Below are 21261 nucleotides of genomic sequence, written 5' to 3'. Positions count from 1 at the left end.
TTATTGATGCTTCATCACCCCTATTCCCATCCCTCCCCCTATATTCATACATCCCTAGCCTCAACCGTAAACGTATCTACCCCCCCCCCCCCCCACTACCACCCCATGTCCAGCCCATCCACGCCCCAGCTGTAGTCTCATCTTTCATATCAAATCACTCACACACACACACACTCTCACACACACACTCACACTCACTCACACACACACAAACACAGACTTACATCTCGCATGTGAGTGACTGCTGGCATACAAAAACTCCACTGACCACGTACATACTATGGTCTGTTTAACCAGGCTTCTCACACCATAGGATACCACAAGGTACGGTGTTAGGGCAGGGCAATACCCACACCATCACAACGTTATAGGTAGTAATTTATACATTATTGTTTCAACGGTGGCAATGAAAAGACCCACGTTTAAATTAAACATTTAATATACCAGTCAATCATGTCTATTTTGGCGTTTTAAAATATATAAAAAGAGAAGCACTATTTATTAATCACCTCTGATTCATAACAGTATTCCTATTAATGTTAGTAATTTATAATGGTAACATATATATATATATATATATATATATATATATATATATATATATATATATATATATATATATATATATATATATATATATATATATATATATATATATATATATATTTGAAAAGTTATTTTAATTAAAGACAATATTCATCATTATCTTTTCTCCAATGTGCGTTAGGTACCCATCATAACTGGGTAGACTCAGTGACATTCTAATGACTTAAATCCGGATTCGAACTCGAGACTTTCGGGTTAACAGTCTAGCTGTCTACCGCTAGGTCACGCCGTCCCATAAAGACAATTTTAATTCCTCGCAAATTTCTAATCAAGAATTGAATCGCTAGATAGATCAGACAATGGTACGTAGAACCAACAATTTTAGAATCCCTGACGGAGCGTATTGTGATACCCCCCCCCCTATACACCGGCGCGCTCCGCTGAGAAATGACCCCCCCCCCCAACCCCCCAGTTATTGTCCGAGTTTGTCCTTTTGTAAGGAAGGTCACGGTCAGAATAATAAAAACATGGTGAGCATTAATCATCCATTAGCATCGGCGAGCGGCATCTCATCAGCTGTTTTGATGGATGGCAGTACACTGTTGTGACCCCAGACCTTCATGCTGTGACCCCTGGTGAGGTCATTCATCTTTTCTTTAGGTAGCGAAATGTTTTTAATTATATACTTACAAATAGTAATTGCTATTGGTTACTAGCAAAAAAATTAATAAAAATGAAATTTTATAAGCATTAATAGCATTATAAGCATTAATAGGTGATAACTTATACATAATTTTATTTTTGTTTAATTTTTCTATTTTTTAAAATTTAGCATGTATTCTTAAACAGATTAGATTCTCATTGTTTGATACCATTCCGATCTATAATGTGCATTAACTGAGGCAAAAAATCTATTTATATACATTATACACGAGTCAAACACGAAGGGCGCCAATAGGGAGAATAGAGGAAGATGCGCAGCGGCTTAGTTGCGCATGAAGACATCATAACAAAGCTAATTTGTTGCTGATTGATTGAAAACGAGGCTGAAGTCCCTGAAGGGTTTTAGCGAATGTCTCGGTGTTCAGTCTCAATTTTTGTCAATGTGTGGGGGTGGTTGCTATTTTTGTCAGTGTGGGGTAGGGGTGGTAGTTGGCTAATTTTTTGTCAATGTGTGTGGATGGTTGTTATTTTTGTCAATGTGTGTGGGTGGTTGCTATTTTTTGTCAACGTGTGTGTGTGTGAGGGGGGGGGGGGGTGGTTGTGTTAATGTGGGACTGGTTGAGTGCCAATTTTTATTGATGTGTGGGGGTGGTAGTAGGCTAATTTTTGTTAATGTGTGGGGATGGTTGCTATTTTTGTCTATGTGTGTGTGTGTGTGGGGGGGGGGAGGGTGGTTGTGTTAACGTGGGAATGGTTGAGTGCCAATTTTTGTTTATGTTTGGGGGTATTTGTGTTCCAACATCTGCCAGTGTGTGTGGGTGGTTGTGTGGAAAGTTTTTGTCAATGTGTGGGATTGCTGTACGATAATTGTTGTCAATGTGTGGGGATGTTGGAATTCCAAATTTGTGAAATGTGCTAGGTGGTTTAATTTTTATTTAGCCATATCTCCTCATTCTCAATTCTGTAGCATTTTGTAATTCAAGTTTCCAGAAAGTCTCCCGAAATACAGAGATCTCCTCTCATGCCTTATGTAAATTTAAAAAAAAAATTCAATTTTTTGTGGGACTTCCCCGAAACATTCCAATCAAATTATCATTTACAGCCATGGTGGTAATCGACAAGGGAGTTTTCGAAACTAAAGATCAGAGGAATTTTTAAAAAAATGGATTCCCCCCTCCCCTTTTTCCACACTGTAGTGTCTTCTTCTTCGTTCTTAATTTTAATGGAAGGGATTCCCTCCAACACAATTAAGTATAAGTGTCAACTGGTTATGCGCTTTTGAGGCCATTGACCCCGATTTCAGCCTGCTTTTGTTTTCGAATTTGTTTTATATACCCTTTTTCCAACCAGGAACAAACTACAAGGTAGCAGTTCTTTTGAGTTTGGAGTTGTCTCTCCTAGAAGAGTGGCTTTCCCCCAGATAACGAGCCTCATCTGCCCGAGGGTTCGAACTCGTGACTTTTAAGCAACTGTTAAGCAACAGTTTAGCTTTACCGACTCGACCACACCGACCCCTGTAGTGTGAAGCTATCCCTTCGGACAATTGCGATTATCGGCGCAGATGAGGTAGAGTCCGACAGTTTCTGAAGCATCGGCATATGAAAAGATACTTTGGCAAACATTTTACCCAGCCGCCTTTACTTTCCTTACTTTTATTTATGAACGACGGCAGCGCGGGTCAAGAGAAGGGTCAGTTTCAACTGAGAAATTAGTTTTGACTTGTCGGGAATTTCCTCTGGTCTCGCTAGAGACGAGAATTCCCGAGAGTTAATTTTTTTTTTGACAACTTGTCCGTGGAGTGAAATGTTCTTTCGTTACACATTTATTGTTTCTCTCGTTGGCTTAACTATTGGAACAGTTGTTGTATCGTTTTGTCTATTTGCGCGGCGATCGTGAACTACAGAAAGAATAAACAATGTCGCTACTCACTGCCTTTACCCCCCCCCCCCCCCCCCCCACACACCCACAATGCAAGAAAATACCCCAACAACAAGAACAGAAGAAAAACCACGTTACTAAGCATGCCGAGTCAAAATATCTGAAAAAAGATAAACAACAACGTAACCAATGTGAATTAACTGGCTCTTTAAGGGGGTAAGGTCATAATTAAAGCCATGCACTTGGTAGAGTTTCTTCCAGGCATCACTTAGGGGGTGGGGGGGGGGGGGGGGGAGATGGGCGGAATACCCCCCCCCCGAACGAAATGGAATTTATATAGAAAACATAATTTTACCAGTGTCCGCCCCCCCCCCCCCCGGAAAATATCAAGTGCCCCACCCCCCTTTCCCGGAGAAAAAAAAGTCTGGAAGAAACACTGGTACTCGGGAAGGGGGGGGGGGGTGTTGTGGAGGTCTGACGGTTTTAGGTGCTATGTAAGGAAAACACGTAGCATATGTTTTCTAGTTGTAAGTAGTAAAGTTTATGAAAAATCGATTTTGGTTACTGTGTGTTGTTTTATTAGATGGGGCGGATAGGAATGGTAGGGGGGGGGGGGAATTCGTAACGCAATTTTAAGGGGATGATAGGTCTGGCTGTATGTTAAAATGTGTGATAGTTTGAGTAGTAGGGTTGTACCAGGCTAATATTATAAATTTGAAATACTTTTTATACAGATACAACTCAATATATTGGTACCTTGCAGTTAACTTATCTAGAGGAATCAATCAGGTAATCTAACCTTTGACCTCCAGAGGCCACAAGCTGAGAAGCCCTGGTTTACATAACAAACTTTTACAAACATTACGTCATTTGTTTACCCCTGTTGTTGTACGTGCATTGATCCCGTAAATCTCCGTGTGAATGAATCAAGATTTATTCCCGTACCCCCCTCCTCCCCCTTCCCCAGGGGCTCTGGCATCAGACGGTACCAGACCACACACCTGGTGGCACGATATACACGTCACGTGACCTAGCTCATCTGCCGGTTTGCTGTTAACACCTGGCGAACAGGGGAACCGGCACCCCCTGACCGGAAGTGTGGCTGTTGGCCATCTTGTCAGCAGGGGCAGGAATAATCTCAAACACTCGGGGGTGGGGGGGGGGGGAAAGGGTAGTGGTCTGTTATCAGAATTTTATAGGTGTTTATCTGTATGTTTTGGCACCTATTCTGATTATACACATACATATACCATGTGTATATATGTGCCTTAAAACAAAGTCGTTATACTTACATATTACATATATACATACACACATACATTGTATTATATATATATATATATATATATATATATATATATATATATATATATATATATATATATATATATATATATATATATATATATATATATATATATATATATGAGTATATATATATATATGTGTGTATATATATATATATATATATATATATATATATATGTGTGTGTGTGTGTGTATTGTTTAGGACCAAACGTGGTGCTTGTTGTAAAATCATTGTTAAACAAAAATATCAATAATAAAATAAAGAACAAAACCGACGGTTTTAACCAAACCGTAACCGTTTAACCAAAACATTCATAGATTTAACCTAAATTATACGGCTTTAACGTGATGATTAGAACGTGACGTAACTACTTCGCATTAAAACGTAACGTTGATAAAATCACAATTAGGGTAACGAACGTTCCCGAACAAAACAAAACATTAGAAGCTGAAGAAAGAAAATAAGAAAGAAAGAAATGTTTATCTAAAACATGGCGAACTTTTTTTTTCGTCGTTTCAAGACGACTCAGTGCGAAGAATCATGGTCTAGAAATGTAGGGGATGAATGGATGAAAATGGGTGCGTTTCTGGCAAACACATTTCAAATAGGCAAGTAATGAATTGTTTTCGTTTTTTTTATGACGTTGGGAGCGATTCATTTTTGGTGAATTCATCGCTTCCTTGTATTTCACTATGCTAGTAAAATTAGATGGTGTTAACGTTTATTATGTAAGCTACGTTGTCCGGTATAATATATATATATATATATATATATATATATATATATATATATATATATATATATATATATATATATATATATCGTAAAATATAGATGGTGTCAAGCTTCAATATAACGGTGTCTGGTTTAATATTTATGGTGAAATTGTAAAATATAAATGGTGTCAAGCTTCAATATAACGATGTCTGGTTTAATATGTATATTGTTATGAGCAGATAGGTCGAGCTGATGCTTTAAAACTAAAGCCATTGTAAAGCATATAATCCATTTAATTCTAAAGGAAGGTAAACCATCGAAAAATAATTTGTAAGATAATCCGTCTATTAGTAATGGGACGACAATCCATGGAATAATTATAAGATTATAATGAGATTATAATAAAACGAATAATTATGTGACAATAATACATGAGATTATAATAAAAAGAATAACTATTGGATGATAATACATGAGATCATAATATAAAGAATAATTATAGGATGATAATAAATAAAATGATTAGAGAGAAGACGAGGACACTACTGCTGATGAACAGACACTAGACTGCTTTTATCGACACGACTGGACAACAGAAGACAATCAAGCACTCTAGTCCAGCCAGCGGTTCACGTCTGGCTCCATTATTCCATTTCTGGCACCACTGTTGCTGGTCCAAGCCTTAAGCGATGTTTAATGTGATGTTCACCCCGCTTCTAAACCAGCGGTTCTAATCTTATTATACGAGGACTCCATTAATACAAAAACTCTAGCTATACGAAATATGAAAGAATCGTACATTTTAAAAATTATAGTTTGTTATGAAATGATATAAAATATCTTAAAACTAGGTCTGTTATATTAGTTAGAGTTTATAAAAATATAATAAAAGTCTGGGTTTTATAATAGTTTGAGAACCGCTGTATAAAATTCTATATTTAGCTCGAGTAGTGTCTAGGAAACGCCAAATGTGAACATTCTTAACTCGATTTCTTTCAATAGAAAAAATTGCGTGAGCGCGTCAAGACTCCCGAAAGGGGGTCCCGGTTCTTGGCCCGAGGGGGGTCGGGGCGATGGCCGGGGGCGCTTCGTGTGTCGACAAGGTGATCTTTTTATTGATTTTATTGGGCCAGCAAATAACGATCGTGCACTTCAGACGGGAAGATATTTTTTTTACAAGCTTTTATTTAACTCACTTCCTCGTCAGTCGTCAGTCGTCAGTCGTCAGTCTGTCTAGACGGAAACGCAGGAGTGAAAATTCGGACAGTTCTACTTGACCGACACGATTCACAGTTGGCACGTGGGTCAAGACATGAAGACAATGCAATCTGAAACTAAATTTGACTTAATTGGATGCCTAATTGATTTTTTATGAATTAATTAAAATTTGGACCGAATTAGTAGGCATGTCTAGCCAACCACACCACACGCGTCATCAATAGCTGCGCCATCACGACCACGTAATGGCTGCGTTCAAAAACCATTGCGCGCCTACTGAACGTGATATTCAGTAGGCGCGCAATGGTTTTTAGTCATGTAACTCTATTGTAGATAAAACATGTAAAGTACTGAAAAAAAAATTCATAAAAAACGTTTTAATAACAAGCTTTTATGTAATGATGCACTAAAAAGTAGAAAATAAATTATAGACTACTATTTAAATAACTATAAAGAAAAGCGTGGGTGTCTTCCTTAACATTAGTAAAGGTATCCAATAGATACTAAAGTGACCCACGCTTTTCTTTATAGTTATTTAAATAGTAGTCTATAATTTATTTTCTACTTTTTAGTGCATCATTACATAAAAGCTTGTTATTAAAACGTTTTTTATGAATTTTTTTTTAAACATGTAAATGGGAAAAATTGAAACCTCGGGAAAGGGAGAGAAGGAAAGAAAAGAAAAAAAATAAGATTGATGTTATTTTAGGACGGGGGGTGGGGGACGTGTGTGTAGGGGGGGAGGTGATGTGAACCGGTGCGCTATGGATAGGGGGTTGTAACGAATGGGGAATGCAGGTTCGAGGTCTAGAAAATCTGAGATTTTACATATTTGTAAAACTGGCAGCTAGTCCTTTTGAAATGTACTTTGGGAACTATCCCATCTGACAATCAAGGCACAATGACTTTTTTGCCTTTTTTATTTCGTCAAGCTGGTATGACATTTTTCTAAAAAAAAGTTTATTAACTCCAGACTAAAATCCACTAATGAAGACCGTATAATCAATACTGTATCTACATACACCCCTATCTTAAAAGTAGACCATTCAATGCAGTGCTTCAAACTTCAAGTAACACATCAGTATTATTTGGTAGCCTAGGCCAAGGGTCGGCAACCTTTTGAGACGGAAGAGCCAAAAGTTACAATTTACAAAATTTCCCAGTTTTAAAAGAGCCACTAATATCATGTTTTCAATATTTTGGTAATTGATAAAGATTAAGTAAATAAATTTGATTTTTGATTTGAAATAAAAAACGTTAGAATATTAACTAATATTAATTCATTTAAAAACATATAAATGTTTCGCACAAAAAGTGTTTTAGCTAGCTCTGCTATGATAAACTTATTAATTAGATACTGTAACTATAGGACTATCCCAATCCACTTATGAAGCCACTAACTTTTTTTTTCTTTTTTTTACGGACATCACCGGCTCAGAAGGTGTCTCCCATTAACCAGGCAAACCTCAACACAGCAAACGCCGACTAACTGGTCTGGGTATCGGTGTGATTACTGTATCGGTTGCTTCTGTCCTTCGGTTCTCACAGGGCTTATCTTCCACCCTACTCGTACCCCACAGTCCAGTACCAAGCTCCACTGTAGGAAGCTAATAATTAAAATACTACGTCACTCAGGTCAAATTAATGCATATTGACAGGTAGAGGAATGCATTCTGAATAGAATAACATTCCCCATTTAACGATATTCGAAAAAGTCTGCACTCCAGCAGTGGCAAGCATAGAATAGTCGCCACTAGGTTGGCTTCAGCAATACTGTGGGATTGGTACCCAAGCGGCTGTCTGTATACTTTCTACCTCACCTACTCTCAATGTTCGCTGACGAATGTTTTAGTCCTGTTTAAGTTAAAGTTGTTTTTCTTTACAGTATAATATTTTTTATGAGTTTTGAAATGAAATGATATAATTATTAATATTTGCGCATGGAACTAAGGAGACGCACCTTGACATCAAAAGAGTCGTATGCGGCTCGCGAGCCGCAGGTTGCCGGCCCCTAGCCTAGGTCTATCTATCTATTTTCTATCTATATATATATAATTCTCTTCATGGAGACCATAGAAAACACCACGCAGCCTAGCCACCACCCTCATCCCCACCTGTCAGGTGAGCTGTGGTTCACCCCGAATGTTTACAATAGTAGAGCCGGTTAGAATAATTGACGGCTATTAGGGGCAGATGATTTAGTTTTTAAACGATTTGAAACTAAAGGGGAGATAATAAGTTATGCTTGATAGTTTCATTGTCGTCTGTAAACGGCTGCTTTCACTGGGCGGGGTGGGGTGGGGGTGGGGGAGGCAGGGGGGGGGGGGTGGGGTAGTGTCGACTTCACAAATTATGAAATGTTGATAAGTAGAAAATAAAACAACTAGATAGCGACGTTTTCTACATCGCGGGTCAGCTCGCATATATAATTCTCTTCATGGAGACCAAAGAAAACACCACACAGCTTAGCAACCACCCTCATTTCCACCTATCAGGTGAGCTGTGGTTCACCCCGAATGTTTACAATCGTAGAGCCGGGTTAGTGACGGCTATTAGGGGCAGATAATTTAGTATTAAACGATTCGAAACGAAGGGGAGATAACAATTTCTGATTCATCTTTTCTCTGTCTGTAAACGGCTGCATTCACTGGGCGGGAGGGTGGGGGTGGGGGGGGGGGGGGATTGTAGTGTTGAATTCACAAATTATGAATTGCTGATAAGCAGAAAATAAAACAACTAGATGGCGGCGTAATCAACGTCGCGGGTCAGCTCGCATAAGATTAGAGATCTACATCTAGAAGTTTAGTTAGATCTCGTGGTGTAGTTATCCGTTGAATTCACTTAAGTCAGGGGTCGGCAACCTGCGGCTCGCGAGCCGCATGCGGCTATTTTGATATCAAGATGCGGCTCTCCAGCTCCTTGAACAAATATTAATAATCTTAATAAAAAAATAAAATATTTGAAATAAAAAAATGTTAGTGGCTCTTTAAAACCAGGGAAATTTTGAAAATTGTAACTTTTGGCTATTCCGCTTCAAAAGGTTGCCGACCTGTGACTTAAGTCCCTTTTGTAAGGGATCCAGAAATAAAGTTAAATGACATGATTATAAATGATACAGATAAGCAAATTTTAACATTACTTAAACAATGATTTTTAAAATAAAGTTAAGGTTTCTACAATCTGTGCAAAAATAACGTACAACTTGTTTTTTTGTATAATATAAAGTAATACACATTTTCTGACTTTTCTTTACAATTGTATACATATAAAAAAAAAAAACTTTAATAACTATGGTGTATAATTATTTAATCGCTTTCAATTAATTTTTTTTAAAACTTATTCTAATTAGTTACTTCCCTTGCATGAAAAATTGTTTTTACGACACAAGGGTGATATTGAATTCGATGTCTTTTTAAAATTAAACTACATATAATATGTCCTACTACGGATCTTTTTAGGGTTCACAACAGGGCTAATGATTGCAAGACATATATTTACTGTCTACCTGTGTATACCTGTGTATATAATAACAATAATAAACTTGATTCCGATAAGACGCACCATAAACAAAGTAACTGACTAAATAAAAGTCAATGTTACTTTTGTTTCGCTATCTAGGAAAAGATTACCATATTTCAAGAAAGTGCTTATAATTTTGCTGATACAGCTCTTATTAATCTCAGACCCATTTGTCTAGACAGCCACCACACCACAGCCGTTAACTCCAGTGGCGTAGCGAGGTCGGGTGTCACCCGGTGCGGCACTTAATGGTGTCACCCAGAGGCGTAGCGACACTTCCCGGGGACAAACTTTCAAATTTTCGATTTGCACCCCCCCCTCAAATTTTTCTCTCTATATTTTGCTAGTTTTTGTCTAGTGTCACCCCCTTAAATGGTGTCACCCGGTGCGGTCCGCACCCCCGCCCCCCCCCCCCCACTCGCTACGCCTCTGGTTCACTCCCTTTCCGATCGGAACCAGAACTTCACCTTCGAATCTATCCAACCGAAATCGTGACCTGGCTATTGATGGTTGGCCCAGAAGTTGTAGAGGGCTGACAGCTGAGCTTCTTCACCACAACATGGATGGGTTACTGAGGTAGATTAAATCAGGTTAATCCCCTCTCATCAAACTACTATAAATAGTAAATTTCCTTTTCGAAGTGGACGGTCATTGGGGCGAAGTCATGTGGTAAAAGTAAAGTTCCCTTTCAAACCTGACGGTCTATAGGGCAAGTGAAGTAGAGTTCATTTGTTTCTGTGAACTAGGCATATGAAGAAATAGTGTGGTCAGCATTATGCCCAGCCGCCTTTACTTTCCCTAACGTGAGTTAGATACCCATCTGAGATGGGTGGACTCAGGGATGGTCTACTGACTTGAACCCGGATTCGAACTCGAGACTTACGGGTTAGCAGTCCAAGTCAGCTCTCTACCGCTAGACCACTCCGTCCACACAGTGATGTGAAGTTCACCTGTTTCTGTGACCTCGGCGTATGAAGGGATAGTGTGGTCAACACCATCAACAGCTGCTTTTTCAGACACAGAGCTGGGTTGACTCTGGGACGTTCTACGCACTTGAACCTGGATTCGAACTTGAGGCTTTTGGGTAAGCAGTCGTATGCTCTATTAATTTAACCACGCAGGCTTATAACTACTATAAATAATGAACTAAAACATACCGTACACACCACCCTATATAGACATATACAACGAGCGTATATAAAGACGTACAGCAAACAGAGGTGTAGCTACCCATTCCGGCGTCCGGGATGAACTATCAAATTTGTTCTCCCCTCCAGCCTTTTATATATAAAGTTATTAAAATTCACCCTTTAGAACCTCCTTAAAGTAGGCGCCCGGGGCGACCGCCCCCCCCCCCCCCCCTCCCCTTGCTACGCCACTGACAGCAAAACATAAGCAACAAAACCACGGCGTATCTAGAACAGAACAATACCCAACCACCACTAAACCCAGCGTTACACACAAGCACTTAAACAAAACTACTTTACAAAATCGTTACATTTAAATTACTTCCCTTATCGCCCAATTTTTTTTAGTTCAAAGGTCACAGGGCTCCGCCAGCTGTGTAAACTAAAAATAGATTTTTAAAAATAGCCGGGAGCAGCAGGGGGGTTAATTACGATAATTTTTACCAGGCGTGTTTTTTAAAAACAATATCGCAAGTGCAAGCGTGTGATATCAAATAAGACTGAAGTGCGACCATACGTATTAAATTCACAGCTTCCGTATAAAGCCGTTTTATTGCTACCGTTAACAGAAAAGTGCTACCACGTGAGGTCGTTTTTTTATGCTACATTAGTTAACAAATTTAGGGCTACCATATAAAACAAGTTGTATTGCTACCTTTAGCCCAAAACAGCTACCATCTTGGACTATTTTTTGTTCGTTCACCCGAACCTACTTCAGAGCTACCGCTTGTAGCTTTATTCGGGATCCCCTTATTATGAAGCAGCTTATCGTGGCTCTACATCTAGCAAATTTCATGCTACCGCTAAACAAATGAGCTACTATATACATCTGTTTCTAAAAATACCATTCTAAACAGGCTACCGTGCCAGCGTATACTACGGTAGCCCGGTAGCCCGTGATACCATATTAATCAAGCGGGATTCAAGCCTTATCCGTTGCTACCTCATTAAACAACAGCTGATTCGTTGCTAATCAGGAGTCAAAACAATATGGCCTGCTGACATCACGTGGTATTCTAGCCACACCCACTATCGTGTCATAAAGTGTCACATCCAGACCTTACCACGCCCCTCCCTCCACATCAGCAAGGTTTATTTTTATGCTCAATACTATAACAACCTTTCATGCATAACTAGTTGGGTACGCTTAAGCCAACTGTACTCAGACAAACATACAGTCACATTACAGATACTACATGACATTACGAGAAAGCACACTTAAAACATCTTATTCTATATAAACAACCTTCAATAAACCCCCTTTCCCTCTAATTTAAAAAATCAGATACGCAGATTGACCTATGTGTATATTTATAAGCTAACGGGATCCCAAAAACACACATATGATTTATAGTACTTCATATACTTTATAGTACCTCATATACATAAAAACACGGGGTAAACAGCAGATTAGGTTATAACTCATTAAATTTCATTACATGTTTGTAAAAAAAAAACAAACCCATGAAATTAATTCATATGACATCAACCGAACCTATTCTACCATTCCTGGTAATCAAACATTCATTCTTCATTAATTGTAATATACTTGAAGTAATTAGCATTCACGTACGATTAATTTATGAACGGTTTTTATCACATACCAAGGAAGGGCAATGAGAAATAGTTTGAATCGATGAACGTTACATATAAATAATTTAACATAATATATCGTCAATAACGATACTTTGCCTTTTAAGCTATGGCGATGAAGTATCGTTATCTGCGATACGACAGGTATGAGTATTTAGGCTTGGGTAATCGATGCGTGCCGGCTAGACATAAGAGTGAGTGGTAACGAAAGCATGTAAACAATGTGTTAAAAATATGTGAAGACATGCAAACACTCACCGTGGATGTGTTGACTGTGACGTAACTTGCGAGGGGGTAGGGGATGGGTTGGATGAAGAAAACAGTCCACTGTGTTAAAGATTTTAATATGTCCAAAATGCTCGAAAATAATTTACATTTTTTAGTCCTGATCGAAAATAAAGGGATAGCACTCTGGAATAATGTTGAACTCGACTCACCCTCGTCGGGGATACTACACACTTACACGCGAACACATCCTCCCAGCACGAGGGAGGGCGAGCAGACGAGGACAGCCGTGCTGTGCAGTTGTCGCAGGCGGCACGACAACACAGGCTCGCTCACGGCACAGGCTACACACGTCGCGGTCTTTCACTACTCACGCACGCACGCGCGCGGCGGAGGAGCTAAATAGGTTACAGAATGAACGAGGGGGAGGGGTGGAAGAAATTTTGTTCAGCCCAGAAGAAGCGTGTGAAAAACGGGTTATTACTCAACATGACATCACGGAAAGGGAGGAGGAGGGGGGGGGGGGCTACACGCACTCACTCACGCGCATGCATGCACGCATGTGCATATCAGAGCTCGCGGCTATTTAAAAAAAAATACAACGCGGTTAATTTAATTTTACCGTCCAGATTCGCAGACAATAAAATCCTTGCTCCTACATCCAATTATCGCGTAACATAAATTGTCTGTTGTTTCCCCACCCCCCAGGAGCGTAAGGTGGGGGTGGTGAGGATGGCCCCAGGCGACGTTTTGTCTTATATACATGAGTTCAATTTAGTGTATATATAAAATCTAGAGTCCGCCCTATAAATATTTAAATAAAAATGTAAACACAGCTAGCTAACCATTACTAATTTAGCTTTGTGGAACAGCTTTGGAAGAAAAGACCAATTAACCCTTGCGGAACTTTTTTTTGTTTTGGCTTTATTTTTAGACACAACAATGCATTCCCAATCACCTTTGTATTATTAATGAAGTAATTTTAAACATGCATGCGTGCGTGGGGGAGGATATGGTGGCGCCCGCATACTTTAAACATGAGGGGTGTAGGGCTGGGGAATAGCGGGGAGAGAGGGGGGGTCTTTCATTCACAGGAAGAGTAAGAAGAAATTGACCTTAATTTAAAACTAGAGTATTCGCGCCATGATATTGTCGACAGAGAACAGTTATAAATAAATAATTCAGATGAGTAATTCGTTGTTAATTGTTTCGCATTAAAAATTACAAGATTGTCTGATTAGCTATTCTATTGGGTGACTACCCTCCTCGGTTATTGAGATGGATGACATTAACCTTTAACCCTAAACGATAACCTTAAACCCTATCAGAAAATCAGGTCCCCGCTGTTTGTATTGATAGCGTTAAACACAGGTCCAATGTGTCTTGGAGGGTGGAGGTGGGAGGGGGTGGGGAGTTGGGGCGGACTAAAATTTCCTGGAGGGGGGGGGGGGCGGACATTGTTAAAAGTTTATATTTTCTGTATAAATTCCATTTCGTTTTGTGGGGGGGGGGGGGCGGTCGACTTTCTTCGGGGAAAGAAGAGACTCTGCTTAGGTCTGATACGGTTCGTTCTCTCGATCCCTTACCTTTGGTTATACCAATGAGTGATAGTGTTAGCATACACTGTTAGTGAACTATAAACTAAAGCCTGAATCATTGTATCTTTCTATACCTTAACTGCGGTATTGGCAGCATTAACTCTAAGCTATACATTTACACCAACATCTCACTATCTCTCTCTCTCTCTCATTGACTCTCTCTGCTCCACCCTCTACCCCTCCGTCTACTTCTCCCCCCTCCTCTTCCCTCTCTCCTCTCTCTCTCTGGCTTTATCTCTCCACCCCTCCCTGCTCCCTCCACCCCCTCCCTCTACTCATCCCCTCCCTATTCCCCCTCTCCTCTCTCTCTTGATTTATCTCTACCCCTCCTTCTCCCTCTCCCTCTCCCCCGCTCTCTCTCTCTCTCTGTATATATATATATATATATATATATATATATATATATATATATATATATATATATATATATATATATATATATATAAATAAATCTATAATCTCTAACCCGTGCTTAGCCCTAACCCCTAACATAAAGCCATGACTCACCTAAACACGACACATAAGACAATGAAGAAATTAATCCCGACACAAGTATCAGTGAGCAGTTTCTAAGCAGGTAAGTCCTAGGTGCAGTACGATTGCAGATGTGAAACGTCGAGGGTGGGGGTGTGGTGGGCTGGGGATGCATTAAGGTAGAGGTGTATGGGGTTGTATGAGGGGGTGGGGTGGGTAGTTACCTTGATGACAAAGAGAAAAGTAAGACTCGCCAGAAGGAAGATATTCAGGGGAGGGAAGTGTAACAGATGGGAGGTATAAGTAGTGGGGGGGGGGAAGGGAGGTATGTTTAGAGAGGGGGTAAGATAAAAAAATGTTAACGCCTGCTGATAATCAGAGTGAGAAAATACCAGAACATGACGGGTAAGATCCCTGCTTTAAGTCAGGCTGGGTTTCCAGACAGTAGGCACTAGAGTTATGATAAATGGCGATATAATATGGTAGAAAACTCGGTATATAATAAGTATCTTGGATGTTTTATTAGCTGCATTGTATTCTATTAAGGCGATAATTAAACAATGAGTAATAACATTTTTAAACAAAACATGAATAAAAAAGTTAAGGTGTAATAAGATTGAAATATAAATTGTGATTAAGGTCTAGTTAAGTTAATTCCTTGCAAGGATTAGGGTTAAGATAAAATTTGAGTTAGAACCTGCCTGCGTAGGTCAAGGTAAACAGGAAGTAACAAAAAAAAATTGCTAGATGAAAATTTAAAAATGATGAATTCTAATAAATTGGATGATTCGGTTTGCAGTTTACAAACTTGAACTGAAAAAAATTACCTAAAGGGGTCAGAGGGTTGAGAGGGATCGTACGATAGGGGTCGTTACTTTTTAACAACCGGTCTTGGTTTAACCTGGGTCCTATGCTAGTTTAATAAAGTAATGTTCCCTGGGGCAAGTGATCTCGGTATATAAAGGGTTAGCGGGGTCTTGTCCGGATTCGAACTCGAGACCCTCGGGTTAGCAGTCTAGCGCTCTACGTCTAGGTCACACCGTCCCGCTTAGTGTTATGGCAAATACTGCTTTAAAAAAATCCTATGCCAATGTATTCGTTTAGCTAGCTTCTTTAAGGACACATAAGCAGCAAATTATGGCTTGCATAAAAAACGTACTCCAGAATTAATCCTAGATGTCGCCCTAATCCCTATCCTAACCCCGGTTCTTAACCTAGCTCTTGACGTCAACACAAATAAAATCCTTAAGATAACCTTAACCCATACGGCTTGATGCATCGTTCAAATTTCAAATACAAGCGTCTAAAAACACTAAAAAATACACCTCTTTAATTGACCCCCACCCCAACGATAAAACTTTACTGCGCAAGCAGGATTTCGGTATTGTGAGGTGGAGTGGGGATTGTAAAAGTATACACACACCCACCAACCCACACACCCACACCCTCCATACACAGAGGTGGGAATGGTGGGGTCCTTTAGGGGGCGATGTTGGGGGTCCTATCTTCCCATGCCAACCCGCTGTCTACGCTACTGACACAACCCCACACACATACATACATACAGACAGACGTACGTACACACGAGTCTCTGCCATCTGCCGGCACTAAAGCTTATCTTACCCGACTATCTCTCCCTCCCACCGCCGTTACAAAGTCTTTATCCTCACAGGTAACTTCCATCTGACCCCCCCACCCCCTCCCCCACCATCATCACCTGCCTAGTCATACGTTACGCTCCCCTACCCACCCCTCAACATTAAACTTACGTATCTTGCTTTAACTTAAACCGTCTTTTTTTTAAAAACTGAAACGTACCGTCTTCTTCTACCTTGTCTTTAGATTATATAAAAAAGTATAAACATCCCCCCACACCTCTCACTCTGCCACACTCCACCTCACCCTTCACACTTCCCACCTTTCCATGACCAACTGCCCCACTCCACCTCACTCCACCTCACTCCACCTCACCCTTCACACTTCCCACCTTTCCATGACCAACTGCCTCACTCCACCTCACCCTTTACACTTCCCACACTCCACCTCACCCTTCACACTTCCCGCCTTTCCATGACCAACTGCCACACTCCACCTCACCCTTCACACTTCCCACCTTTCCATGACCAACTGCCACACTCCACCTCACCCTTCACACTTCCCACACTCCACCTCACCCTTCACACTTCCCACCTTTCCATGACCAACTGCCACACTCCACCTCACCCTTCACACTTCCCACCTTTCCATGACCAACTGCCTCACTCCACCTCACTCTTCACACTTCCCACACTCCACCTCACCCTTCACACTTCCCACACTCCACCTCACCCTTTACACTTCCCACCTTTCCATGACCAACTGCCACACTCCACCTCACCCTTCACACTTCCCACACTCCACCTCACCCTTCACACTTCCCACACTCCACCTCACCCTTTACACTTCCCACCTTTCCATGACCAACTGCCACACTCCACCTCACCCTTCACACTTCCCACACTCCACCTCACCCTTCACACTTCCCACCTTTCCATGACCAACTGCCACACTCCACCTCACCCTTCACACTTCCCACCTTTCCATGACCAACTGCCTCACTCCACCTCACTCTTCACACTTCCCACACTCCACCTCACCCTTCACACTTCCCACACTCCACCTCACCCTTTACACTTCCCACCTTTCCATGACCAACTGCCACACTCCACCTCACTCTTCACACTTCCCACACTCCACCTCACCCTTTACACTTCCCACCTTTCCATGACCAACTGCCTCACTCCACCTCACTCTTCACACTTCCCACACTCCACCTCACCCTTCACACTTCCCACACTCCACCTCACCCTTTACACTTCCCACCTTTCCATGACCAACTGCCACACTCCACCTCACCCTTCACACTTCCCACACTCCACCTCACCCTTCACACTTCCCGCCTTTCCATGACCAACTGCCACACTCCACCTCACCCTTCACACTTCCCACCTTTCCATGACCAACTGCCACACTCCACCTCACCCTTCACACTTCCCACCTTTCCATGACCAACTGCCACACTCCACCTCACCCTTCACACTTCCCACCTTTCCATGACCAACTGCCACACTCCACCTCACCCTTTACACTTCCCACCTTTCCATGACCAACTGCCACACTCCACCTCACCCTTCACACTTCCCACCTTTCCATGACCAACTGCCTCACTCCACCTCACCCTTCACACTTCCCACACTCCACCTCACCCTTTACACTTCCCACCTTTCCATGACCAACTGCCACACTCCACCTCACTCTTCACACTTCCCACACTCCACCTCACCCTTTACACTTCCCACCTTTCCATGACCTACTGCCTCACTCCACCTCACTCTTCACACTTCCCACACTCCACCTCACCCTTCACACTTCCCACACTCCACCTCACCCTTTACACTTCCCACCTTTCCATGACCAACTGCCACACTCCACCTCACCCTTCACACTTCCCACACTCCACCTCACCCTTCACACTTCCCGCCTTTCCATGACCAACTGCCACACTCCACCTCACCCTTCACACTTCCCACCTTTCCATGACCAACTGCCACACTCCACCTCACCCTTCACACTTCCCACCTTTCCATGACCAACTGCCACACTCCACCTCACCCTTCACACTTCCCACCTTTCCATGACCAACTGCCACACTCCACCTCACCCTTCACACTTCCCACCTTTCCATGGCCAACTGCCACACTCCACCTCACCCTTCAAACTTCCCACCTTTCCATGACCAACTCCACACTCCACCTCACCCTTCACACTTCCCACACTCCACCTCACCCTTCACACTTCCCACCTTTCCATGACCAACTGCCACACTCCACCTCACCCTTCACACTTCCCACACTCCACCTCACCCTTCACACTTCCCACACTCCACCTCACCCTTTACACTTCCCACCTTTCCATGACCAACTGCCACACTCCACCTCACCCTTCACACTTCCCACCTTTCCATGACCAACTGCCACACTCCACCTCACCCTTCACACTTCCCACCTTTCCATGACCAACTGCCACACTCCACCTCACCCTTCACACTTCCCACCTTTCCATGACCAACTGCCACACTCCACCTCACCCTTCACACTTCCCACCTTTCCATGACCAACTGCCTCACTCCACCTCACTCTTCACACTTCCCACACTCCACCTCACCCTTCACACTTCCCACACTCCACCTCACCCTTTACACTTCCCACCTTTCCATGACCAACTGCCACACTCCACCTCACCCTTCACACTTCCCACCTTTCCATGACCAACTGCCACACTCCACCTCACCCTTCACAGTTCCCACCTTTCCATGACCAACTGCCTCACTCCACCTCACTCTTCACACTTCCCACACTCCACCTCACCCTTCACACTTCCCACACTCCACCTCACCCTTCACACTTCCCACCTTTCCATGACCAACTGCCACACTCCACCTCACCCTTCACACTTCCCACCTTTCCATGACCAACTGCCTCACTCCACCTCACTCTTCACACTTCCCACACTCCACCTCACCCTTCACACTTCCCACACTCCACCTCACCCTTTACACTTCCCACCTTTCCATGACCAACTGCCACACTCCACCTCACCCTTCACACTTCCCACCTTTCCATGACCAACTGCCACACTCCACCTCACCCTTCACAGTTCCCACCTTTCCATGACCAACTGCCTCACTCCACCTCACTCTTCACACTTCCCACACTCCACCTCACCCTTCACACTTCCCACACTCCACCTCACCCTTCACACTTCCCACCTTTCCATGACCAACTGCCTCACTCCACCTCACCCTTCACACTTCCCACACTCCACCTCACCCTTTACACTTCCCACCTTTCCATGACCAACTGCCACACTCCACCTCACCCTTCACACTTCCCACACTCCACCTCACCCTTTACACTTCCCACACTCCACCTCACCCTTCACACTTCCCACACTCCACCTCACCCTTCACACTTCCCACACTCCACCTCACCCTTCACACTTCCCACACTCCACCTCACTCTACACACTTCCCACACTCCACCTCACCCTTCACACTTCCCACCTTTCCATGACCAACTGCCACACTCCACCTCACCCTTCACACTTCCCACCTTTCCATGACCAACTGCCACACTCCACCTCACCCTTCACACTTCCCACCTTTCCATGACCAACTGCCACACTCCACCTCACCCTTCACACTTCCCACCTTTCCATGACCAACTGCCACACTCCACCTCACCCTTCACACTTCCCACCTTTCCATGACCAACTGCCTCACTCCACCTCACTCTTCACACTTCCCACACTCCACCTCACCCTTCACACTTCCCACACTCCACCTCACCCTTTACACTTCCCACCTTTCCATGACCAACTGCCACACTCCACCTCACCCTTCACACTTCCCACCTTTCCATGACCAACTGCCACACTCCACCTCACCCTTCACAGTTCCCACCTTTCCATGACCAACTGCCTCACTCCACCTCACTCTTCACACTTCCCACACTCCACCTCACCCTTCACACTTCCCACACTCCACCTCACCCTTCACACTTCCCACCTTTCCATGACCAACTGCCTCACTCCACCTCACTCTTCACACTTCCCACACTCCACCTCACCCTTTACACTTCCCACCTTTCCATGACCAACTGCCACACTCCACCTCACCCTTCACACTTCCCACACTCCACCTCACCCTTTACACTTCCCACACTCCACCTCACCCTTCACACTTCCCACACTCCACCTCACCCTTCACACTTCCCACACTCCACCTCACCCTTCACACTTCCCACACTCCACCTCACCCTTCACACTTCCCACACTCCACCTCACCCTTCACACTTCCCACCTTTCCATGACCAACTGCCACACTCCACGATTCCCATTTCACCTATGATAGTCGGACCGTTACCATAACTGAATTAGATGATATGTTCCTGGGTTCGCATTTTGTTTGTCTGTAGTAACACGCGTTGCCCCAGCCATCCGCCCGGTTCCAGCAGTAAAACTTTAAGAGCGGTCGTTGAACAGGGTAGACCGCAGCAAGAGTTCAAGGTCAGGTGTATTGTGGGTTCCAGTTGAAGCACAACACTGGGTGCTACCTGTATCGTTACAGCGGGTTACACCTGCGGTACGTTTAGTTCTGGGATCTCGGATCTGGTTGAGCGAGTTGTTAGAGTAAAGTCAGCTCTAATGAGTACTCGGCGTTATTTAGTAGGATCTCGGCTGATTTAACAAAAAAAAAGTTTTAATTTACACTTAAAAAAAAAAGCGAACCGCCCGT

The 21261-nt window shown here is 42.7% G+C and overlaps 3 protein-coding genes across 3 annotated transcripts; all 3 read left to right on the top strand.

Moving 5' to 3' along the window:
• Positions 1–16997: 16997 nt before the first annotated feature.
• On the top strand, positions 16998–17876 carry LOC131930302 (uncharacterized). Its single transcript, XM_059286723.1, has one exon. It carries the CDS (start codon positions 16998–17000, stop codon positions 17874–17876), a length of 879 nt encoding a protein of 292 aa, XP_059142706.1.
• Positions 17877–19586: 1710 nt separating this feature from the next.
• Positions 19587–20087, top strand: LOC131930301 (putative proline-rich protein 21). Its single transcript, XM_059286722.1, has one exon. The coding sequence runs from the start codon at positions 19587–19589 to the stop codon at positions 20085–20087; it is 501 nt and encodes a 166-aa protein (XP_059142705.1).
• A 297-nt stretch (positions 20088–20384) lies between these two features.
• On the top strand, positions 20385–20894 carry LOC131930300 (uncharacterized). Its single transcript, XM_059286721.1, has one exon. The coding sequence runs from the start codon at positions 20385–20387 to the stop codon at positions 20892–20894; it is 510 nt and encodes a 169-aa protein (XP_059142704.1).
• The last annotated feature ends 367 nt before the right edge of the window (positions 20895–21261 follow it).

Source organism: Physella acuta, unplaced genomic scaffold (genome assembly GCF_028476545.2).
Source record: "Physella acuta isolate Inbredline_101_S28 unplaced genomic scaffold, ASM2847654v3 ptg001755l, whole genome shotgun sequence".
NCBI classification, from domain to species: domain Eukaryota; kingdom Metazoa; phylum Mollusca; class Gastropoda; family Physidae; genus Physella; species Physella acuta.
The sequence above is the reverse complement of the archived record's forward strand: the minus strand, read 5'-3'. Positions and strand labels throughout refer to the sequence as shown.

Coding starts and splice junctions, on each gene's coding strand:
- LOC131930302 (XM_059286723.1), top strand. CDS start 16,998: ATGACCAACTGCCACACTCCACCTCACCCTTCACACTTCCCACCTTTC.
- LOC131930301 (XM_059286722.1), top strand. CDS start 19,587: ATGACCAACTGCCACACTCCACCTCACCCTTCACAGTTCCCACCTTTC.
- LOC131930300 (XM_059286721.1), top strand. CDS start 20,385: ATGACCAACTGCCACACTCCACCTCACCCTTCACAGTTCCCACCTTTC.